At 42.7% G+C, this 18,079-nt stretch overlaps 1 protein-coding gene across 10 annotated transcripts in view; it reads left to right on the top strand.

The window, feature by feature from the left end:
• ARHGAP10 (Rho GTPase activating protein 10) overlaps window positions 1–18,079 on the top strand; it is a 384,526-nt gene that overhangs the window by 327,219 nt on the left and 39,228 nt on the right. For all 10 annotated transcript variants that reach the window (XM_061384041.1, XM_061384036.1, XM_061384039.1 and 7 more), the window contains one exon: window positions 17,634–17,793. In XM_061384041.1, the coding sequence (XP_061240025.1) occupies window positions 17,634–17,793 (160 nt within the window). The remainder of the gene's footprint in view (window positions 1–17,633; window positions 17,794–18,079) is intronic.

The raw sequence follows: 18,079 nt of genomic DNA, 5'->3' as shown, positions 1-18,079 counted from the left end.
GTAATTCTCTGGTTATTATCTTAATCATTTCAAAGGTGGACTCTTAACATTTTTAATACTTACTGTGAGAATAGAATATACAATTGAGAGGGTAACACTACTGCACAGGTACAAATAGCGTATTACCTGCCAGCTACTGTTGTTAGCAATATTTGTTAAACTTATGTAATTCTTATAACAATCCTTTAGGTGGTACTATTATTGGTATTTTATAATTGAGGAAACTGAGACTCAGAGAAGGTTCAGTAGCTTACTTCAGTCTCCCGGCTGGTGAGGGACAAACCCAAAATTGACCAGTCAGATCCCACAGTCTGGGCTCCTTACCACTCTGCTCAAGTACAAACCCAAGGGCCTCAACACAGGGTCTTCTCTTCTCTGGAGTTTTCCACGACCAATCTTTTCTGAGCTATCGTGTGCCTTTCAAGCACTATGTTGGTTTACTTTTTTAATTTTAAGAATAATTCTTAGTTTTTTCTTTATAACTTTGTTTCTAATGAAAAAACTAAGAAACATTCTTAGTTTTTTCATTAGAAACAAAGTTATAAAGAAATCAGAGTGATGATTGAAAGAGATGGAGAAGAAAGGGCCAGAAAAACATCTATTTCTGCTTTATTGACTATGCCAAAGCCTTTGACTGTGCAGATCACCATAAACTGTGGAAAATTCTGAAAGAGATGGGAATACCAGACCACTTGACCTGCCTTGTGAGAAACCTGTCTATAGGTCAGGAAGCAACAGTTAGAACTGGACATGGAACAATGGACTGGTTCCAAATAGGAAAAGGAGTATGTCACGGCTGTATATTGTCACCCTGCTTATTTAACTTATATGCAGAATACATCATGAGAAACGCTGGACTGGAGGAAGCACAAGCTGGAATCAAGATTGCTGGGAGAAATATCAATCACCTCAGATATGCAGATGACACCACCCTTATGGCAGAAAGTGAAGAAGAACTACAGAGCCTCTTGATGCAAGTGAAAGTGGAGAGTGAAAAAGTTGCCTTAAAGCTCAACATTCAGAAAACTAAGATCATGGCATCTGGTGCCACCACTTCATGGCAAATAGATGGGGAAACAGTGTTTAGACTTTATTTTTCTGGGCTCCAAAATCACTGCAGATGGTGATTGCAGCCATGAAATTAAAAGATGCTTACTCCTTGGAAGGAAAGTTGTGACCAACCTAGATAGCGTATTCAAAAGCAGAGACATTACTTTGCCAACAAAGGTTCGTCTAGTCAAGGCTATGGTTTTTCCTGTGGTCATGTATGGATGTGAGAGTTGGACTGTGAAGAAGGCTGAGCGCCGAAGAATTGATGCTTTTGAATTGTGGTGTTGGAGAACACTCTTGAGAGTCCCTTGGACTGCAAGGAGATCCAACCAGCCCATCCTAAAGGAGATGAGTCCTGGGTGTTCATTGGGAAGACTGATATTGTGAAGCTGAAACTCCATTACTTTGGCCACCTGATGGCAAAGAGCTGACTCATTTGAAAAGACCCTGATGCTGGGAAAGATTGAGGGCAGGAGGAGAAGGGGATGACAGAGGATGAGATGGTTGGATGGCATCACCGACTCGAGGAACATGGGTTTGGGTGAACTCCGGGAATTGGTGATGGACAGGGAGGCCTGGCGTGCTGCAGTTCGTGGGGTCGCAAAGAGTTGGACACGACTGAGGGACTGAACTGAACTGAGGTGAGGATGGTTTTAAATCCAGGATACAATACACTATTACAAAAATGGACCCCCAAGGAAAAGAGGGATGCTAATTTTTATGGGCGAGGAGGAGGGAAAATAGTAATTTTATTTCAGTATTATATGTGTTTTATCATGATGTTTGTACCCATTTACCTCAGGGAACAAGTGTCTGGTCTTATGTTAGTTGTAATAAAGTGAAAAGTCTCCATTCAATTCCATTACTTCAGTCCCTGCTCCCCAGGTGCACCTGCAAACCAGATCTATAACCACTGCCATTAACAGGTTGAGCCATGCCTAGTGCCATCTCTCAGTTCTGAAGTTATCTAATATCAGCAATTTCAATTTTTTTTTTTCATTTAGTGCTTCAAAATAGTAAAGCAACATTAATTTCATGTCATTTCAGCCTATAGTTTCGTGAAAGTGAAGTCGCTCAGTTGTGTCCAACTCTTTGTGACCCCGTGGACTGTAGCCCACCAGGCTCCTCCATCCATGGGATTCTCCAGGCAAGAGTACTGCAGTGGGTTGCCATTTCCTTCTCCAGGGGATCTTCCCGACCCAGGGATGGAACCCAGGTCTCCCGCATTGCAGGCAGACGCTGTAACCTCTAAGTCCTTTCAAAGTTGAATTCCGAATTGGATTGCTGGCCACTGTAATGAGTAGGGTCGTTCCGTGTGAAACTGCTCTGCTGCTTGTCTGTGTCAAAAATGATTGAACAGCAGCCGTTTGACATGGTTCAACCTGTAGTTTATTTTCTTCTTCTAGAATCTTTCATATATATATATATATATAAAAGCATATAGTTGTGTCCTTTATTTAAAAAAAGAACTACAGTATATCTGGTGTTGCTTTTCATGCCCGTATAAAGAGAACTCTCTTCTTTTATATTGCTGCGTATCATTCCTTGTGTTCTCTTGTGTGGTGTGCTCCTAGAAGCCTTGTGTTCTACAGCCAAACGCAAGCAATGTAGGTCCCGTACTAACCACACACCGGCTTCTCACCTTCCAAGGATCACGCACACACACAAATGTGTCCGCAGAAATAATACACATAGTGTGTTTTTGAGTGGCTAAAATAAGTTCTAAAACAGAATTTCAGAATAACCTCCCTTCTAAAAGGAAAACTAAGTGAATAAGTGTATAAGCATAGAAATAAATCTGGAAGAGTATTAGTCAGCTATGACAGTAGTTATCCTTAGAAAGTGAGAGTCTGATTTTCATCTTTAAACGTACCTCTCTCTTTTTCCTTGTCATTACATACACACATAAATGCACATACACATAAAACATGCATACAGGTATGTGTGCTTAAGTTATAATAGTTTCAGCCTAATTGATGTAAGCTGTACTTACTATTTGGTGTCTTGGGTGTAAGTTGAAGATTTTGAAGTAGAAAACACGAAGCAAAGCCCAAGGAGAAACATATGGAGTCCCACCAGCCTGAGTTGACCTGGAGAAGCTTCCATGGCCGCACATTGAGAATGGGGAGCCCTCCCTGCTTGGTGTTTTCATCTTGGGTTTAATGCATCTTTCCTCTCCCCCCTGGGCTGCTCTCATGGTCTCCTTGCCCTGGCATTTTGGGGATCAGTATTACTGGAAATCCCTGGAGAAGGAAATGGCAACCCATTCCAGTGTTCTTGCCTGGGAAATCCTATGCATAGAGGAGCCTGGCAGGAGCCTGGCAGGCTACAGTCCATGGGGTCACAGAAGAGCTGGACACAGTGACTGAGTGCAACATATTTGTGGAAATACTTAAGACAGCAATGAGTTTTATTGAATGGCAGTATTATTTGTGGTTAAGTTTGGGTGTAACCTAACCTGGATTTCAGTCCCTGTCCTCTTCTTCTTGTCTTTTATGACCTAGGCAAATTCCCCTCCAGGCCTCATGAGTTTGGGTTAGTAAACTTTCACATGGCTTTTGCCAAGAACAAATGAGTTAATGGCTGTAAGCACCCAACATTTAGTGCGTACTCACTCTTGCCTGGAAAATCCCATGGACGGAGGAGCCTGGTGGGCTGCAGTCCCTGGGGTCGCTAAGAGTTGGACACGACTGAGCAGCTTCTCTTTCACTTTTCACTTTCATGCATTGGAGAAGGAAATGGCAACCCTCTCCAGTGTTCCAGGGACGGGGGAGCCTGGTGGGCTGCCATCTATGGAGTCGCACAGAGTCAGACACGACTGAAGTGACTTAGCAGCAGCCGCAGCAAGAATTTTAGCTTACATTTTCCTGAGGACAAATAGAGGAACTATTTGTACTTTCTATGTCACTTTCCAAGAAAATATAACTTAGTCATTTGTTTTTGGTTATTTTTGTCCAGCTTAGTAAGGAGACTTATAGGTTGCTACTTAAGGTCTTCATCTGGCAAAAGATAATTTATATTGTTCAGGGGAGAAGAATGGAGGGGAGGAGAACAGGTAAATAGCTAGGAATCCAATAACCCTCCTTTCTCAGCTGGACTGGAAGGTGTTCCGAGCACAGTGCTCTAAATTTCCTGAGCTGTCAAAACGTCAGGCTTCCTCAGAAGTTTATGGAAGACAGCTTGATTCAGTATCTGATTACTTTTTGGTTCCTAAGGACAATAGTAGATGGCGGTCATATTTTTTGTTTGTTTATATAGGCAGAAATCTCAATCTGTAAATAATGCCTGAGGACTGTGATTATGATATAAAAACGCTCTCTGCTTTACAGAGTAAAGCAATTTGCTTTGACTTCTGTTGACATTGCAACTGAACTGGTCTTACTTACTTTGTAATTGAATTGCTGCAGACTTCCATTGACCTTTGTAAGTAGCAGAGGTGGTTCCTGGAGTGGTAACCTAATGCCTATTAGCTGCTGCTCTAACATTATAATTGGGTCTGTGTTTTATGTCATGTGATTAGAACACAGCTGATTCTCTCATCAGCTTTTCCCAGCTTACACTTTTGGCATATCTCAGCCATTCGGTAGCTTTTCAGGCAAGCATTATGTTCCATTTTTAACATCTTCAGGCAGTAGAAAATAAAATCTGCTTTATAATTGTATGGAAATTTCATTACATCTTTTCGTGCCTTAATGTGACAGGAGTTTACTTTTATTCTGATTTGCTTTGTGTGTCGGTGGGGAGGATGCGTCTCTGAGTGTACTTCTGTTTTTTTGACTTTGGGGACTGAGGGTGAGAGGCTATTCCATTAGAGTCACATTTCGCTTTTTGAGACACTATTTCAGATAAAGTATATTGCCAAAGTGGATTTTTCTTAGCTAGACCCTGAGTGTCATTAATTTGCATGTTATTAACTTCATCATGGTCCCCATTGTGGTTTGTTTTGTTCCATGAGGCCCAATGAAATGAGAGGAACTGAGACATCTTGCCCCCCACCCAGCATGACATTGCATTGACTTGCAGCAGAGTCAAGAATTAAGGTCACTGGGACTTTAGGAACCTTTCTTTCCACTTGACAATTAGAACTGGTCTCTCAGTGCACCTTTCACTGCTGAGAAGTAAATTAGTGTGCTTTCCTTAATGGACGGTTGGCTGGGTTAATTTCTTATAGTCCCCTCCCCTCTGTTTCCCTAATGGAAGACTTAGGATAGATTTTCTAATCAGAGAATCCAGACTTGTTTTCTCATAGTAGTCGTTTACTACCTACTGATCTGTGGATAGCAAAGGAGAATTCCCTTTGCATGGGAGGGTGGGATTTGCTCTTTTTAAAGAAACGTACCCCATCATATTAGCGATTACAAAAGTTTAATTTTAAATTCAAACTTTGAGTTTCCTAACCTGTCTTTATTATTCTAATTGGTTTAAGACAGAAATTGCACGTATGGGCAAGGACACATGGAGTTGTGTGCATGTGTGTGTACACTTTTTCAGTTAATTAAAGCTGATGTTTCAGATGTAACTCTTTTGGCCTATGTTTTGAGAAGGATAAGAATACCTGGCCTGAAAACTATATCAGCTTTAATTTTTGTCTTGCCTTGGACATCTCTTTCTCTCTGTTGATCTTACCCGTTTAATGCTGCTATTGGCAGTGTCTCATAAGGCAAGTTCTCTTAATTCCTTGGCCATTTTAGTTGAGGTGGACCAGCATATGCAGAGATGTGAAGGCAGTGCTGGGCTTCCTTTGGCTCTTAGGTGTTAATGGAGTCTGGGACCGGATCCTGTCACTTCTCAGCCATGCTGCTCACAGACTCCTCTGCTGTACACTGGTCATTCCGTGTGTATGCTGCAGCTTTTCGTTCTAGAAGCTCCTAGAACTCCATGAGGCTCTGGGTGAGTGTTTAAAAAGTGGTTATGAAGAAACAAGCCTGTTTACTTTTTCTCACCACCAAAGAGTGGACCACTTGATAAAACCAGGCCTAGATAGTCCAGTTAGGTAAGACAGGCTGTTCTATGTTACTGGAGTGTGTGTAGGCTTTTCCCATTTCCCTCAGTCTCACAGTAAATTTGACTATCTGGTCACCCTTTTATCTGCATGTTAGTTGTTACGGTGATGCTAGCGCTAAGGACCAGATGCAAAACCAAAATGCTGGACAAAACTGTAATCCTCCCTTTGGCGCAGGAGTTGTGCTCCAGCTACTGTTGTGGAAGTCATGCTCCTTTACTCAGAGTTGGAACCCTTGAATGTTCCATTGTTTACAGCAGTCTCACCCAGTAATTTGAAAGCAAGGAGACATTATGCTGTACTTTTAAGACTTAGGTGGGAAGAGTAAGCCGTGAATGACTCAAGTGTTCTTGAGTGTCCTTGTTAAAAGTGGAGTGCTGTCCTAGGTGGATGAGTATTCTGATCCAGCATGATAGTTCTATGAGGTCTCATTCCTCATGAGTTAAGTAGTATACTTTGACTTTTATTAATCACATTTCAGGGCTTCTGTGGTGGCTCAGACGGTAAAGGTTCTGCCTGCAATGTGGAAGACCCAGGTTCGATCCCTGGGTCAGGAAGATCTGCTGGAGAAGGAAATGGCAGCCCACTCCAGTATTCTTGCCTGGAGAACTCCATGGACAGAGGAGCCTGGCAGGCTACAGTCCATGAGGTCCCAAAGAGTTGGACACGACTGAGCAACTAACACACATTCACAGCTGCATGTCAGGGACTAGCACTGCTCGGTGCATGCTGCTCTCCCTGTGCACAGAGTCATTAAAGAACGAATTGTGGCTGAATCCTTTGATGTCTGTCGGCCTTAAAAGCCCATTGTCAGTCCACATCCCACATCCCATCTGTTATATTGGCCTTATGAAGGTTGATGGGGGCATTTTTTTTTCTTTGATAGTGCTGGGTCTTCACCGCTCTGCATGGGCTTTCTGTGGTTGCAGCGAGCAGGGGCTGCTCCTTGTGGCAGCGCCTAGGCTTGTCCTTGCAGTGGCTCCTCTTGTTGCAGAGCGCAGGCTCTAGGTGCATGGACGTCATGTAGAGGCACATGGGTTCAATAGTTGTGGCTCGTGGGCTCCGTAGTTGTGTCTGTGGTGCTCAGGATTGGCTGTTCCACAGCACGTGGAAACCTCCCAGACCAGGGCTCAAACCTGTAGCCCCTGCATTGGCAGGCGGGCTCCCATCCACTGTGCCACCAGTCGCATATAGCTGAAGCTTCATACTGGCTCCTAGACAGGTTTAGCTTTATGTATGGAGGTCACTTCCATATTTGTTCAGCATTAGCTTTTGTTTACTGGAGAAGGCAATGGCAACCCACTTCAGTACTCTTGCCTGGAAAATCCCATGGACGGAAGAGCCTGGTAGGCTGTAGTCCATGGGGTCACTAAGAGTTGGACACGACTGAGTGACTTCACTTTCATGCATTGGAGAAGGAAATGGCAGCCCACTCTGGTGTTCTTGCCTGGAGAATCCCAGGGACGGGGGAGCCTGGTAGGCTGCAGTTCATGGGGTCGCTAAGAGTCAGACACGACTGAGCGACTTCACTTTCACCTTTCACTTTCGTGCATTGGAGGAGGAAATGGCAACCCACTCCGGTGTTCTTGCCTGGAGAATCCCAGGGATGGCTGAGCCTGGCGGGCTGCCGTCTATGGGGTCGCACAGAGTCGGACACGACTGAAGCGACTTCCCAGCAGCAGGTTTTGTTTACAAGGTCAAGTCCACTGCATATTGGGTAAAGGGGAGGGTTTGGTTTATTCTGCTTTACACTAGTCAGTGCAGTTTTAGAAACTAGTTTTTGACATGATGAAATACGGCAACTCAGACTTCATTTTAGCTGAGTAAGAATTATTTAGTCAGAGTATCTGTGAAATGAGTTTGGGAGTACTGTTCCTGATACCAGGCACCCCTCTCCTTTTTAGTACACTGCATGTCCCGGGTGACCTTAGGAGGAACGACCACTGTGGCTCGAAGGACATTTTATTGATGTTATAGTATCTACCACATGATGGAAACTGGGGCAGCATGACTATTTTCTGCTTAGTTCAAAGGTCGTGTTTTAAACAGGCTTATATAAGTTAGCAAAACAAACAAAACTCTCCTCCTGCAGCATTTCATCATCCCCTCCCAGTTTCAGCCTCTTTGCATTTAGCTTCATTACAACTGTTTTTCTGCTTCTGTGACTCGTACCCAGACATGTCTTTTCTTGGGGATAGCCTTTCTCAGTCTCCTCTGAAGTTGCAGATGCTGCGTGCTCTTCAGCTTCAGACATAAAGCCCAAATGTTTGGCACCTGAGTCTTCCTTGGGAGCAGCATCATGAGAACACACATACCAAATGGACAAAGAAGATGCTGACACGCTAAGCAAGACATTATTGGTTATTATTGGGAAGCCCTGTTTAAAAGATAGAGAATGCAGAATGACAGGAGAATGAATGCACGCACAAGGGGAGAGGGATTTGAGGTGTCTGTTACCACATCAGCTTTCCACCCCCTGCTGGGGAAGGAGTACACCTGGTTTTGGTAGAAGCCACTCGACAGAGGAGCCTGTCGGGAATACAGTCTGTGGGGTCGCAGAGAGTCAGAATTGACTGAGCATGCACACTCACACGTGCACACTCAAAAGTAAAACAGGTTATTTTAGCCTTGAGATTTATTTCTCTATACTTAGGTAGTGAATTTTTATATGTCTGATTATATTTTCTAGTCAATTTCCATTGTGATTTTAGAGATTTCTTCCCCCTAAGGAAGTCCTACGTACCAATCAATAATAAAAATAGCAGTTAAGAATATTAGTTTTTTACTTTAAGGAATAGCATGTGTATATTAATTATAGTATACAGGTAATCCTTGCTGAGTAAGTACACTAAAATATAAAATACATCAAATAGATTTTAATAAATTCTAGTTTTTAGGGTTTACTGTGATTGAATTTAACTTCAGTATTCAATCATGATGACCCTTTCACTATCACTATTTAGGAAAATTGCCTATTTAAATATGGCATAGAAAACGTTCTGAATCTTCTTTTTTTCCTAATAAATATTTTAGAGCTCTAAAATTCTTCTTCTTGGTGTTATTGTGCTGTGTTTCACAAATTTTGATATGAAATATCTTTATCATTGAGTTCTAAATCTTTTTAAATTTCGATTATGATTCTCTTTTTAACCATATTTAGTTTAACAGCATATTGAAATCATAAAAATCTATCCTTTTATTAAGTTCTAAATATTTTACAATTTTGGCATGAGAAGAGAGTATGTATAATTTCATCCTTCGAAATATTTCCTTCAAAAACAGTTTATTCTTATAAAATATTTATCTTCTGTTTCTTTCAAAGTATGTGTGTATAAAACAGAATGCTTAGCATTATTGATTACAGATACCTTAATTTCTCTCTCTTTTTGTCCTGTCTGATAGCACTGCCTGAGAAGAGTATGTTAAAATCTCCAATTGCAGTAGTTGATTTTTTATCTTTTCTGTACAGTTCTATATGTTGCTTGAGGCATATTGTTAGGTATTTATCTTCTTGTTCCATAATCTTATCCCTTTATCAATGTAAAATGACCCTCTTTGTGTTTACTAAGGTCGTTAACTTTATTTTGATTTATATTTGCCCAGGATAGCTTTATTTTTTAATTTTCAACCTTTGTCTTTTTGCTTTAAGTGTCTTGTAGTCAACACATTATTGGATTTAAAAAAATACATTGGAGAATCACTGCCTTTTAATTTGTGAGTTTAATCCATTTATATATAATATACTGCAGTTACCATTATGTTAGGATTTCTGTGATTTTACAGTTTTTACTTAATTATTTTTGATACTTTTTGCTTTTTAATTTTTTTCCTTTCCTCTTTTCTCTCTACTAAAGCAAGTGTTCTTCTGCTCTTTCCACTAATGTATATTCTGTCTTTGTTTTTAAGGTAGCTTTGAGATTTGTGATCTCATTTATCTATTGGCTTCTTAAACTTGATGGCTAAGGTGGTAAAGAATCTGCCCGCAATGCAGGAGACCCGGATTCAATCCCTGGGTTGGGAGATCCCCTTCAGAAGGGAATGGCTATGCACTCCCGTATTCTTGCCTGGAGAATTCCACGGATGGAGGAGCCTGGCAGACTACAGTCCATGGTGTCAAAGAGTTGGACGTGACTGAGCAACTTTCACTTTTCTTAAACTCAACCATGTTTCTTTCTCCATCTCTAATAAGATAAATAACTAATGAACTCTACATTTCCTTTCTGTGCTGCCCACCCCCATCATGCTGATATGACTCTAGGTTCTGGATCAATTTGGTTATTTTTTCCTTTTTTCTTTTATCTTAAAGTTTTCAGAGAACAACAGTAGACATTGAAAATCTCATAGTGCTTCATTTATTTAAATATTTGAAAATTGTCTTTTAAGAGTGTTATCGCTGTAGTTTTTTATGTGCCAAAGTTTGGGTGATTGTATGTCTAATATGTTTATTATGCCGTCACATTTGAATGGCAGTTTGAGTATACAGTTGTATGCTCAAAATTCTCCTTCAGTACTTAAAACATATTGCTGTGCATTCAGTTTTACTGTTGAGAACTCTGATGTCATTCTGGGTCTTTTTAAAAAATATCTTCCCTGTCAGGATGCTTTTTATTTTCTTCTCCATATTTGATATTCTCAGATTCCTCAATAACATATCTTATGAGCACCATTTTCTTTATTTCCCTGTTTGGTACTCTGAGTCCTTTATTAAATAGATTGAAGTCTTTCGAGGTCTTTGAGACTCTTTCATTTTGAGGAATTGGTCATTATCTCTTTAAATATGTCTGCTCAGTGTAGTTCTTTTTCTGGGGTCTGGATGTTGGCAGTTTCACTTCTCTTTTGTGTTACAGATCTCTAAATGCTGAATTTTTGTTGAGTTTGCTCTCCTGGTTTTCCTTGTGTTCTTAGACATTGTAGGTGCAAGTCCCTTGCTCAGGAGGGCTGTGTGTGTGCCTGTGCTTAGGATGGTTTGGAGTCTCCTTCTCTTCTCCTTTCTTTCTTTCTATTCCACTTCTGGCTTTGCCTTTATCGGGTTCACCGGGTTGAACCAGGTGTTTTGGTTCAGAACCAGCGATTATTCCCGTACATAACTCTCATTCCGGGGAGGGGAGCACACAAGCTTACTAAACCCATTTCATAGACAAGCAGGGCACTTCATCAAAGATTTTTGACCTTCATTTAGTGTGGTGTCTCCCAACCCCTAATTCCACAACGGAAAGCCTGGTTCTACCCCCGAATCATGCCCGGTGTATTGTGGGTGTATTGGTCTAAGGACACCCCAGGATTGAAATGTCTACTGGTTCTGCTGGTTTTGATGAGTCCTGGAGCCAGTAGACTTCTGGCTTGAGCTCCACTGACTTCTGAAACTATTTTCTTTTTATTTCTATTTCACAGAAATGTGAAGCAAGTTTTTCAACTACAAGTTTATTTTTAAAAAATGAAAAAGAAATCATTTCATTTTTGTTGTTTTGGGTATATGTGGGAAAAAATGTGGGTGTCCTTTTAAAATTTCATTGTCTTCTTGACTGAAAATTTCCTGACTGATCTTTATTGTTAAAGTGTTACTGTTGCTATAAGTACAGTTACTTTGTTCTCAATAAATCTTTCTTTGATTCTAGTGACTAGCTGCTTGATATTTAGGAGCATCTAAGTTTATTCTGATCTGTATTGTAAAAGTGTTAACTGTGTTGTTGTAAGTATAGTTACTTTGTTCTCAATAAATCTTTCTTTGGTTCTTGTGACCACTAGCTGCTTGATATTTAGGAGCATCTAAGTTTATTCTGATTTGATGGAAGGGGTGTTTGTGTGCCAGGGGAACTACAGAGGGAATCTACTGTTGTCTTCCAATTAACCAAACGTGTAACTGGGGGGTTTGTCAAGAGTTAAGTTCAACTAATGCATTAGCTCTTTTTTTTTTTTTTTTTTGCTTTATTTCTTTCCTCTTTTCTGTCCATTTTCCTTTTCTTTCTTTATTCTGCTAATTCATCAGCCAGGATGTTTGAGAGGTGGGGACATGCCTTACTAGTGCAGATAGTCTGTCCCTGAGAAATAACAGAAACCTTCTACAGTTTCAGCTCATGCCCAAGCATTCTAGGCTAAGTAGAAAACAGCTGGAGAGGGATTCAAAGGGAACCATCTCTGACTTCTTAACGATTAGGAAGTGATTTGAGAGGAGGACAAAGAAGAAATGAATGAAATGGGAAGGATAACTGTGAGCCTCATTCCCTCCAACAATGCAACGGCAGTTCTGTTTAAGTGAAATTAGCAGAAGATGAGTGGAGAGTTTCACCTTGTCATCATCAGACCAAGAAAGTTCAGTTGACTAGAGTAAAAGTTGATTAGTATATTAGAATATAGGAGATACACATCCTCTGTGTTAACTTTGGTAGAATTATAGAGTTCTTCTTCCCTCTTCCTGTTCAGTTCTCTGCCAGTCATTGAAGATTGTTTTAGTCGCTCATGAGAACAAACCACTCCTGCACATGCTCAGGGTCATAAAGAAATCAGAATAAGTAATGAATCTATTGGCTTGGTCAAAAAGTTTGTTCGAGTTTTTCCAGAAGCCATAACGGAAAAACTCAAATGAACTTTTTGGCCATCCCAGTAGCTGGCATGAAGGCATGTCCTTGTGAATTTTTTGGGGGGTCCATTTTTTAATGTGAGTCTATGTCTAGGGGGAAGTCCTAAATACTTACAACACTTCTTTCTCTTTACCAGAATGACAGCAACCACCACCACCACCACCACCACCAGTAAGGAGAAGCCTGCTCCTTACACTAAAGTTCCTCCAGGGTTCTCTTCCATTTTTACATCTCCATTGCTCTCTCCATCCATTGCCATGACTTCACTCTACCCACATACCTCTCACATCAATGAAACTATCCCAGACCTCTCTGCAGGGTCCTGGAGCTGTTTAACCAGATCCCCTGGATCTGTTACTCATCCCTCAAACCTATGTCCTCAAAACCATGTCCACAGCTGGTTTATGTCCCACACCCAGCTCACTTGCTCCTTGCTTTTCATTCCCTATTTCAATCGATAACTCTCCATTCACCCAGTTATCTAAGGCAAGAACTTGAGGGTCGTGTGCCTTGTACACTACATATGAATGAGTTGTGTTCCGAGAACACATTTGTGAGTCCAACAAAGTTAGCCTAGGTTCTCAACCACCACAATCGCCTATATAGTACAGTGATGCAATAGGTTTATCATACCTTTCACACAAATAACACATTAAAAAATGAACACAAAAATAGAACATTTTTAATCTTACAGTAGAGTACCTTGAAAAGTCCAGTAGTATAGTGCAACCGCTGGCATACAGGGGCTGGCGTCAAGAGTTAGACTGGAGGAGGGAGAGGAGGTGGGAGATGGTAGAGCTGAAGGACTGTCAGCAATCAGAGCCAGGGGGCAAGCTGTGCTCTCTCTCATGCCTAACGTTGATGGAGCTCATATTTGCATCTTTGAAAATTCACAACTTGATGGGTCGTATGTCCGGGACTTACTGTATGTAAGCAGAACCTCAGCAAATTGAAGAGAGGATGACTGTGGCTTCAAAGGGGAGAGGACAATCCTCAGAAACTGTGTGCAGATTTCATAACAGGACTCCCTTGAGGTTTGTAGGGTTTTTTCCTTGCTAATTCCTGGAGGTACTGGCTTTGCAATATCACGATCTCTTCCCTGGCAGTGAGTCCACAGTCAGTATTTCCTGAAGCCTCCTGATCTGCCTGGCAGTGCCTTGTGTTCTAAGGGTTACCAAGATGAGAGGCGGACTCCACCCTCAGAAGATGTGTAACGGTGGTGGGGAGCTAAAATCAGGTCGTGGAAGCGTCGACAGTGCACTGTGGACTTGACTGCACTTGCTGTTGTGAGAGAGGAGAGAACAGGCAGAAAATGTGGTTGGCAAGAGCTTATGGAGAAGGTGGGAATTAATCCGGGGTTAATTGTGAGGACGTCTTTCTCTCTCCGAGATGCTGGTGGTTCTCTTCTAGTGCCTTTCTCCTCTTGGAGTCTGTTGCTCACGAAAGCCCTTCAGAACCATTCTTGCCCACGTACCCAGCTCAGCCTTGTTACTCGTAGGTGATGTGTGTGTCTGGAGATGCCTGTTGACGGGTAGCACCTAAACTAACAGGTTGTGTGACACGGAAGAAATGCAAGGTGAAAAGTGATGCGGGTGTCTGACTTTGCTTCTCAAGTACAAGTGAGCTTCACAGGATTTGACGTCTTTATTCATCGTCTTTATTCCTGTGAGCTTCACGGGATTTAATGTCTTAATTTATCGTCTTTATTCCCGATATTGTCGAACATGGAATTTTTTAAAGCTTTATTATTTTCTCCTGTTAATAGTTACAAAGAAGTCATTTGGTGTTGGTAAACTAAACTTTTAGAGTATTTAACTTTCCATGCCTGATACTAATGTTTCCTCAAATTCCGTGATTCTTAAGTAGAAGTGCACTTTCCTAAACAGTGGGCGAGAAGGGAGTTTTGAGGGAGCTCTTTGATCAGTTTGTCTACACCTGTGCCCTTGTATCAATATTTTTTTTTCACTTGAGGGTTCAGATTGCCACCCTTTGGCAGGAAGGAAGGGAGAAATTCTCTTACCGGCGTGTGATTTAATATGTTGAGTGACAGTGTGTGCTGTGTCAGTCTGCTTGGGGACAGAATCGGAGGGGCTGGCCATGAGCTAGTGTCTGTGGTTGAGCGAGTGTTTCAGGCATGTACCTTTGGAAAGGAACTTGGGACCCTGGGCTCCACTTCCTCAAGCTACTTCTCAGTGTCAGCTTTCTCCTTGTAGGAATGAGGCAGGGAGTAATAGGCCCGCTTGCTGCTTTTGCTGGGTCACAGGCCCTGCCCTGGAGACAGGGCCCGTGGCCCAGCGAGCAGAGGGCCAGCGTCCAGCCTCCTGCCGCCAGGGAGCTGCTGGCGTGCGACCCACTGTGGAGGTTACCCTGTCCTACTGCAGAACTGGTCCGCGTTTGCACCTTCTAGCCAAACCCCGAATTGGCAGCTGTCGTGCCAGAAAACATTTCAGAGTTTGCTTTAGACGGTGTGCTGTGGTTACACAAGAGGCCGTCCTAGTTTTAAAGGGAGTGGTTGCCCAGAATGACTGAGCGATACCCGGAAGGGCCCGGGAAAAGCTGGAGCTCCAGGTCTCATTCGCCGAGAACTGGATGGACGGAGCTCTCCAGGCACAGAGGGAGGCAGCCTTTGCTGCAGAGTGGACTGTATCCCAGAACGAAAATAAACCCAAAGGAAATCACAGAAATCTAGCAGTGGGTTTCGGTTCATTGGCCTGAAAATGAGCCCTTCTCTTCGGGGCTGAATTATCCCAATTAGCTAAATGTGTTTGTGGTGAAGGGCTGTGGGAAAAGGAAGCTCACTGGAAGAGGAAGCATATGGTATTCTGTTTTTTTTTTTTCTTTTTAATTTTATTGGAGTATGGTTGCTTTACATTGTGTTAGTTTCTGCCGTACAGCAGAGCCAGAAGCTCTGCATATATCCCCTCCCCTCTTTTTTTGGATTTCCTTCCTGTCTAAGTCATCACAGTGTTGAGTAGGGTTCCCTGGGCTATGCAGTAGTCCTCTTTAATTATCTATTTTATATGCAGTATCAATCATGTACCTAGATCTCCCAATTCATCCCACTCCCCCTTCCCCCTCAGTATCCATATGTGTATTCTCTATGTCCGTGCAGTATTCTGGACCGTGTGTTTATGAATGGGGAGAGAGAACAAGGCTTTTATAGAGAGACTTTGCTCAGGGAGAAGACCTGCCCACAGGGATCACGTGATGTTCACCTCTTGCTCATTATATCTCCTTCCCCAACCATGCATTTAAAAAAGAAAAAAGCTCAGAAAACCCTCCCTCACCACAGTCTTCTGCACAGGACCATGCACCCCCCTCAGTGCTTCCTTAAGGGATCCCTTCTTCCAGCCACCACCATCTCTAATTCCTTCTTGCCTGAATTCTGCTTTTCCAGATCTTTGCTCCTCAGATCCTTTTAGCCTTAGTTGTAAGCTGGGTCAGAGTTAAGTAAAAATTTTTCACACAGTCAGTTTTCAAGATTAGTATTTTGGAAGCGAGCCTAATCAGAGGCCAGGGATTTCGCTTGTGCTCTGTGATGAGTAGAGCTGAAGTATGTCTAATATGCTTTTCTGAGAGTGGGTTCCCAGCGTTCATACATCCTCTATTTCTGGGACTTAGGCCTGAGGAAGAAGGAAGCTTTAATCAGCTGGAAGCTGTTTGTGGCGAGGGTGTGACCATCCACATTGTGTGTTATCTGCTGCCATGGCAGTTTGTTGAGCAACTCTCGTGACCCATTATTTATAAAAATCAAGGCCAAGCCATTGCCATCTTAATAGAAAGTTGCTGCCTCTGGAAGACACCCTTGAGTGGTTACGATTTAATGGGGTCCGTGACTTTGGCTGAATGGGCCAAGCTGTGATGTGGGCTGACACTACCACGGAAGTGAGCAGACCAGTTGGGAGAGACAGAAGCCCTTCTGAGCTCCTACCCACCTTCTGCAGTTTCCGCCCAAGCTCGTCATGTGTACAAATGATACTAGATGTATTTCACCAAATGGTCCTTCTGAGTGAATGAATCATGGAACCCATTTAAGAAACGCTTCTTCTGTTTGAGTGTAAGTTCATCTCTGGGGACTTCCGTGGTCTGGTGGTTGAGTGGTTAAGAATCTGCCTGCCAATGCAAAAGATAGGGGTTTGATCCCTGGTCCGGAGGATCCCATGTTCCGCAGAGCCGCTAAGCCTGAGCATCACGACTCTTGAGCCTGTGCTCCAGAGCCCGTGTGCTGCCGCTGCTGAAGCACCTGGAGCCCGCGCTTCACAGCCAGAGAAGCCGCCTCAGCAAGGAGCCCGTAAATGAAGAGGCCCTCCGCTTTCTGCAGCTCGAGAAAGCCTGTAGCAACAAAGACTCAGTGCAGCCAAGTAAATAAATCTTAAAAAAAAAGTCATCCCCTGTAGTCACTGCCTGGGCCTAGTTCTTGTAGAACATCTTCATGTTCACCAGCAAATGGAAGTTTCTCCTTGTCCACAGTTTAATCAGTTGGACTGCTAAATTGTAATCTAAGATTTCAGCTCAGAAAACAAGGTCCCTTGCAAGTTGTTGAATTTATGTGGTAGGTGGCGATTGGCAGTAGCTTGAAGAGTCATCATGTGGCTGGAAAGAAAGAGGCTGGACCCGGCAGGGTTGATGCGCTGCTCTGCATTGCTCTTGAGGTTATCGCTGATTTATGACTGTGGTCCTTAGAGACCAGGAAGTCATTGTGGCTGCCATTTATTCATCTTCCGTCTTGATCTGACTTTGATTATTGCTTTTTTTCTTGTGGGGAAAAACTCCTCATTTTATATTATCTATGATTTATTTTAAGCATCTTTGATTTAAAAAAAAAAAACAAAACAAGAAAATCCCTGAAGACAGGGCACCAACATACTCTCAGACTGCATTGTAAATGTAATTTTGGATATAATTGGATTGACTCATCAAGTGAGGCCATGTAGTTATTAGTGGAGTTGTTTTCTTCTCCTCTGAGCATTTGTTTGAAAGTTAATGCCTTTTCTCCTCCCTAGGTGACCGTCCCAGTCCTCCTAAGGAGGACACCCCTCCCAGCAGCCTGGACTCGCTTTCCTCTCCGTCTCCCACGACTGCCACTGCCCTTGGGCACCCTGGACCAGACCGGAACCACCTGCTTACAGACGGGGGCAGCTTCGGGGACTGGGCACCCACTGCGTAAGTAGCTGTGCTCTTCTGTTGGGTGCTGAGGGAAGGGGGGCGGTGATTTTTATTCTGAAGTTTTATGTGCCAGGTCAGTCCTATAGCCTGAGACCTCAGGACCTTTGCACTCTTAATCTGTGGGGATGCCACAGAGGAGAGGGTCCATAAACCAAAGGGAATAGGGTCTGTGTGTTCCCAGTATGGAAGGGATGGGTGGATGCTATTTCAAATCTGTTTTAAGTTCAATTTGTGGAAGTTTGGGGTTGCACAAAGGAAGTTTGTTATTGTCCTGCTCGGGAGG

Source organism: Bos javanicus, chromosome 17 (genome assembly GCF_032452875.1).
Source record: "Bos javanicus breed banteng chromosome 17, ARS-OSU_banteng_1.0, whole genome shotgun sequence".
NCBI lineage: Eukaryota > Metazoa > Chordata > Mammalia > Artiodactyla > Bovidae > Bos > Bos javanicus.
The sequence above is the reverse complement of the archived record's forward strand: the minus strand, read 5'-3'. Positions and strand labels throughout refer to the sequence as shown.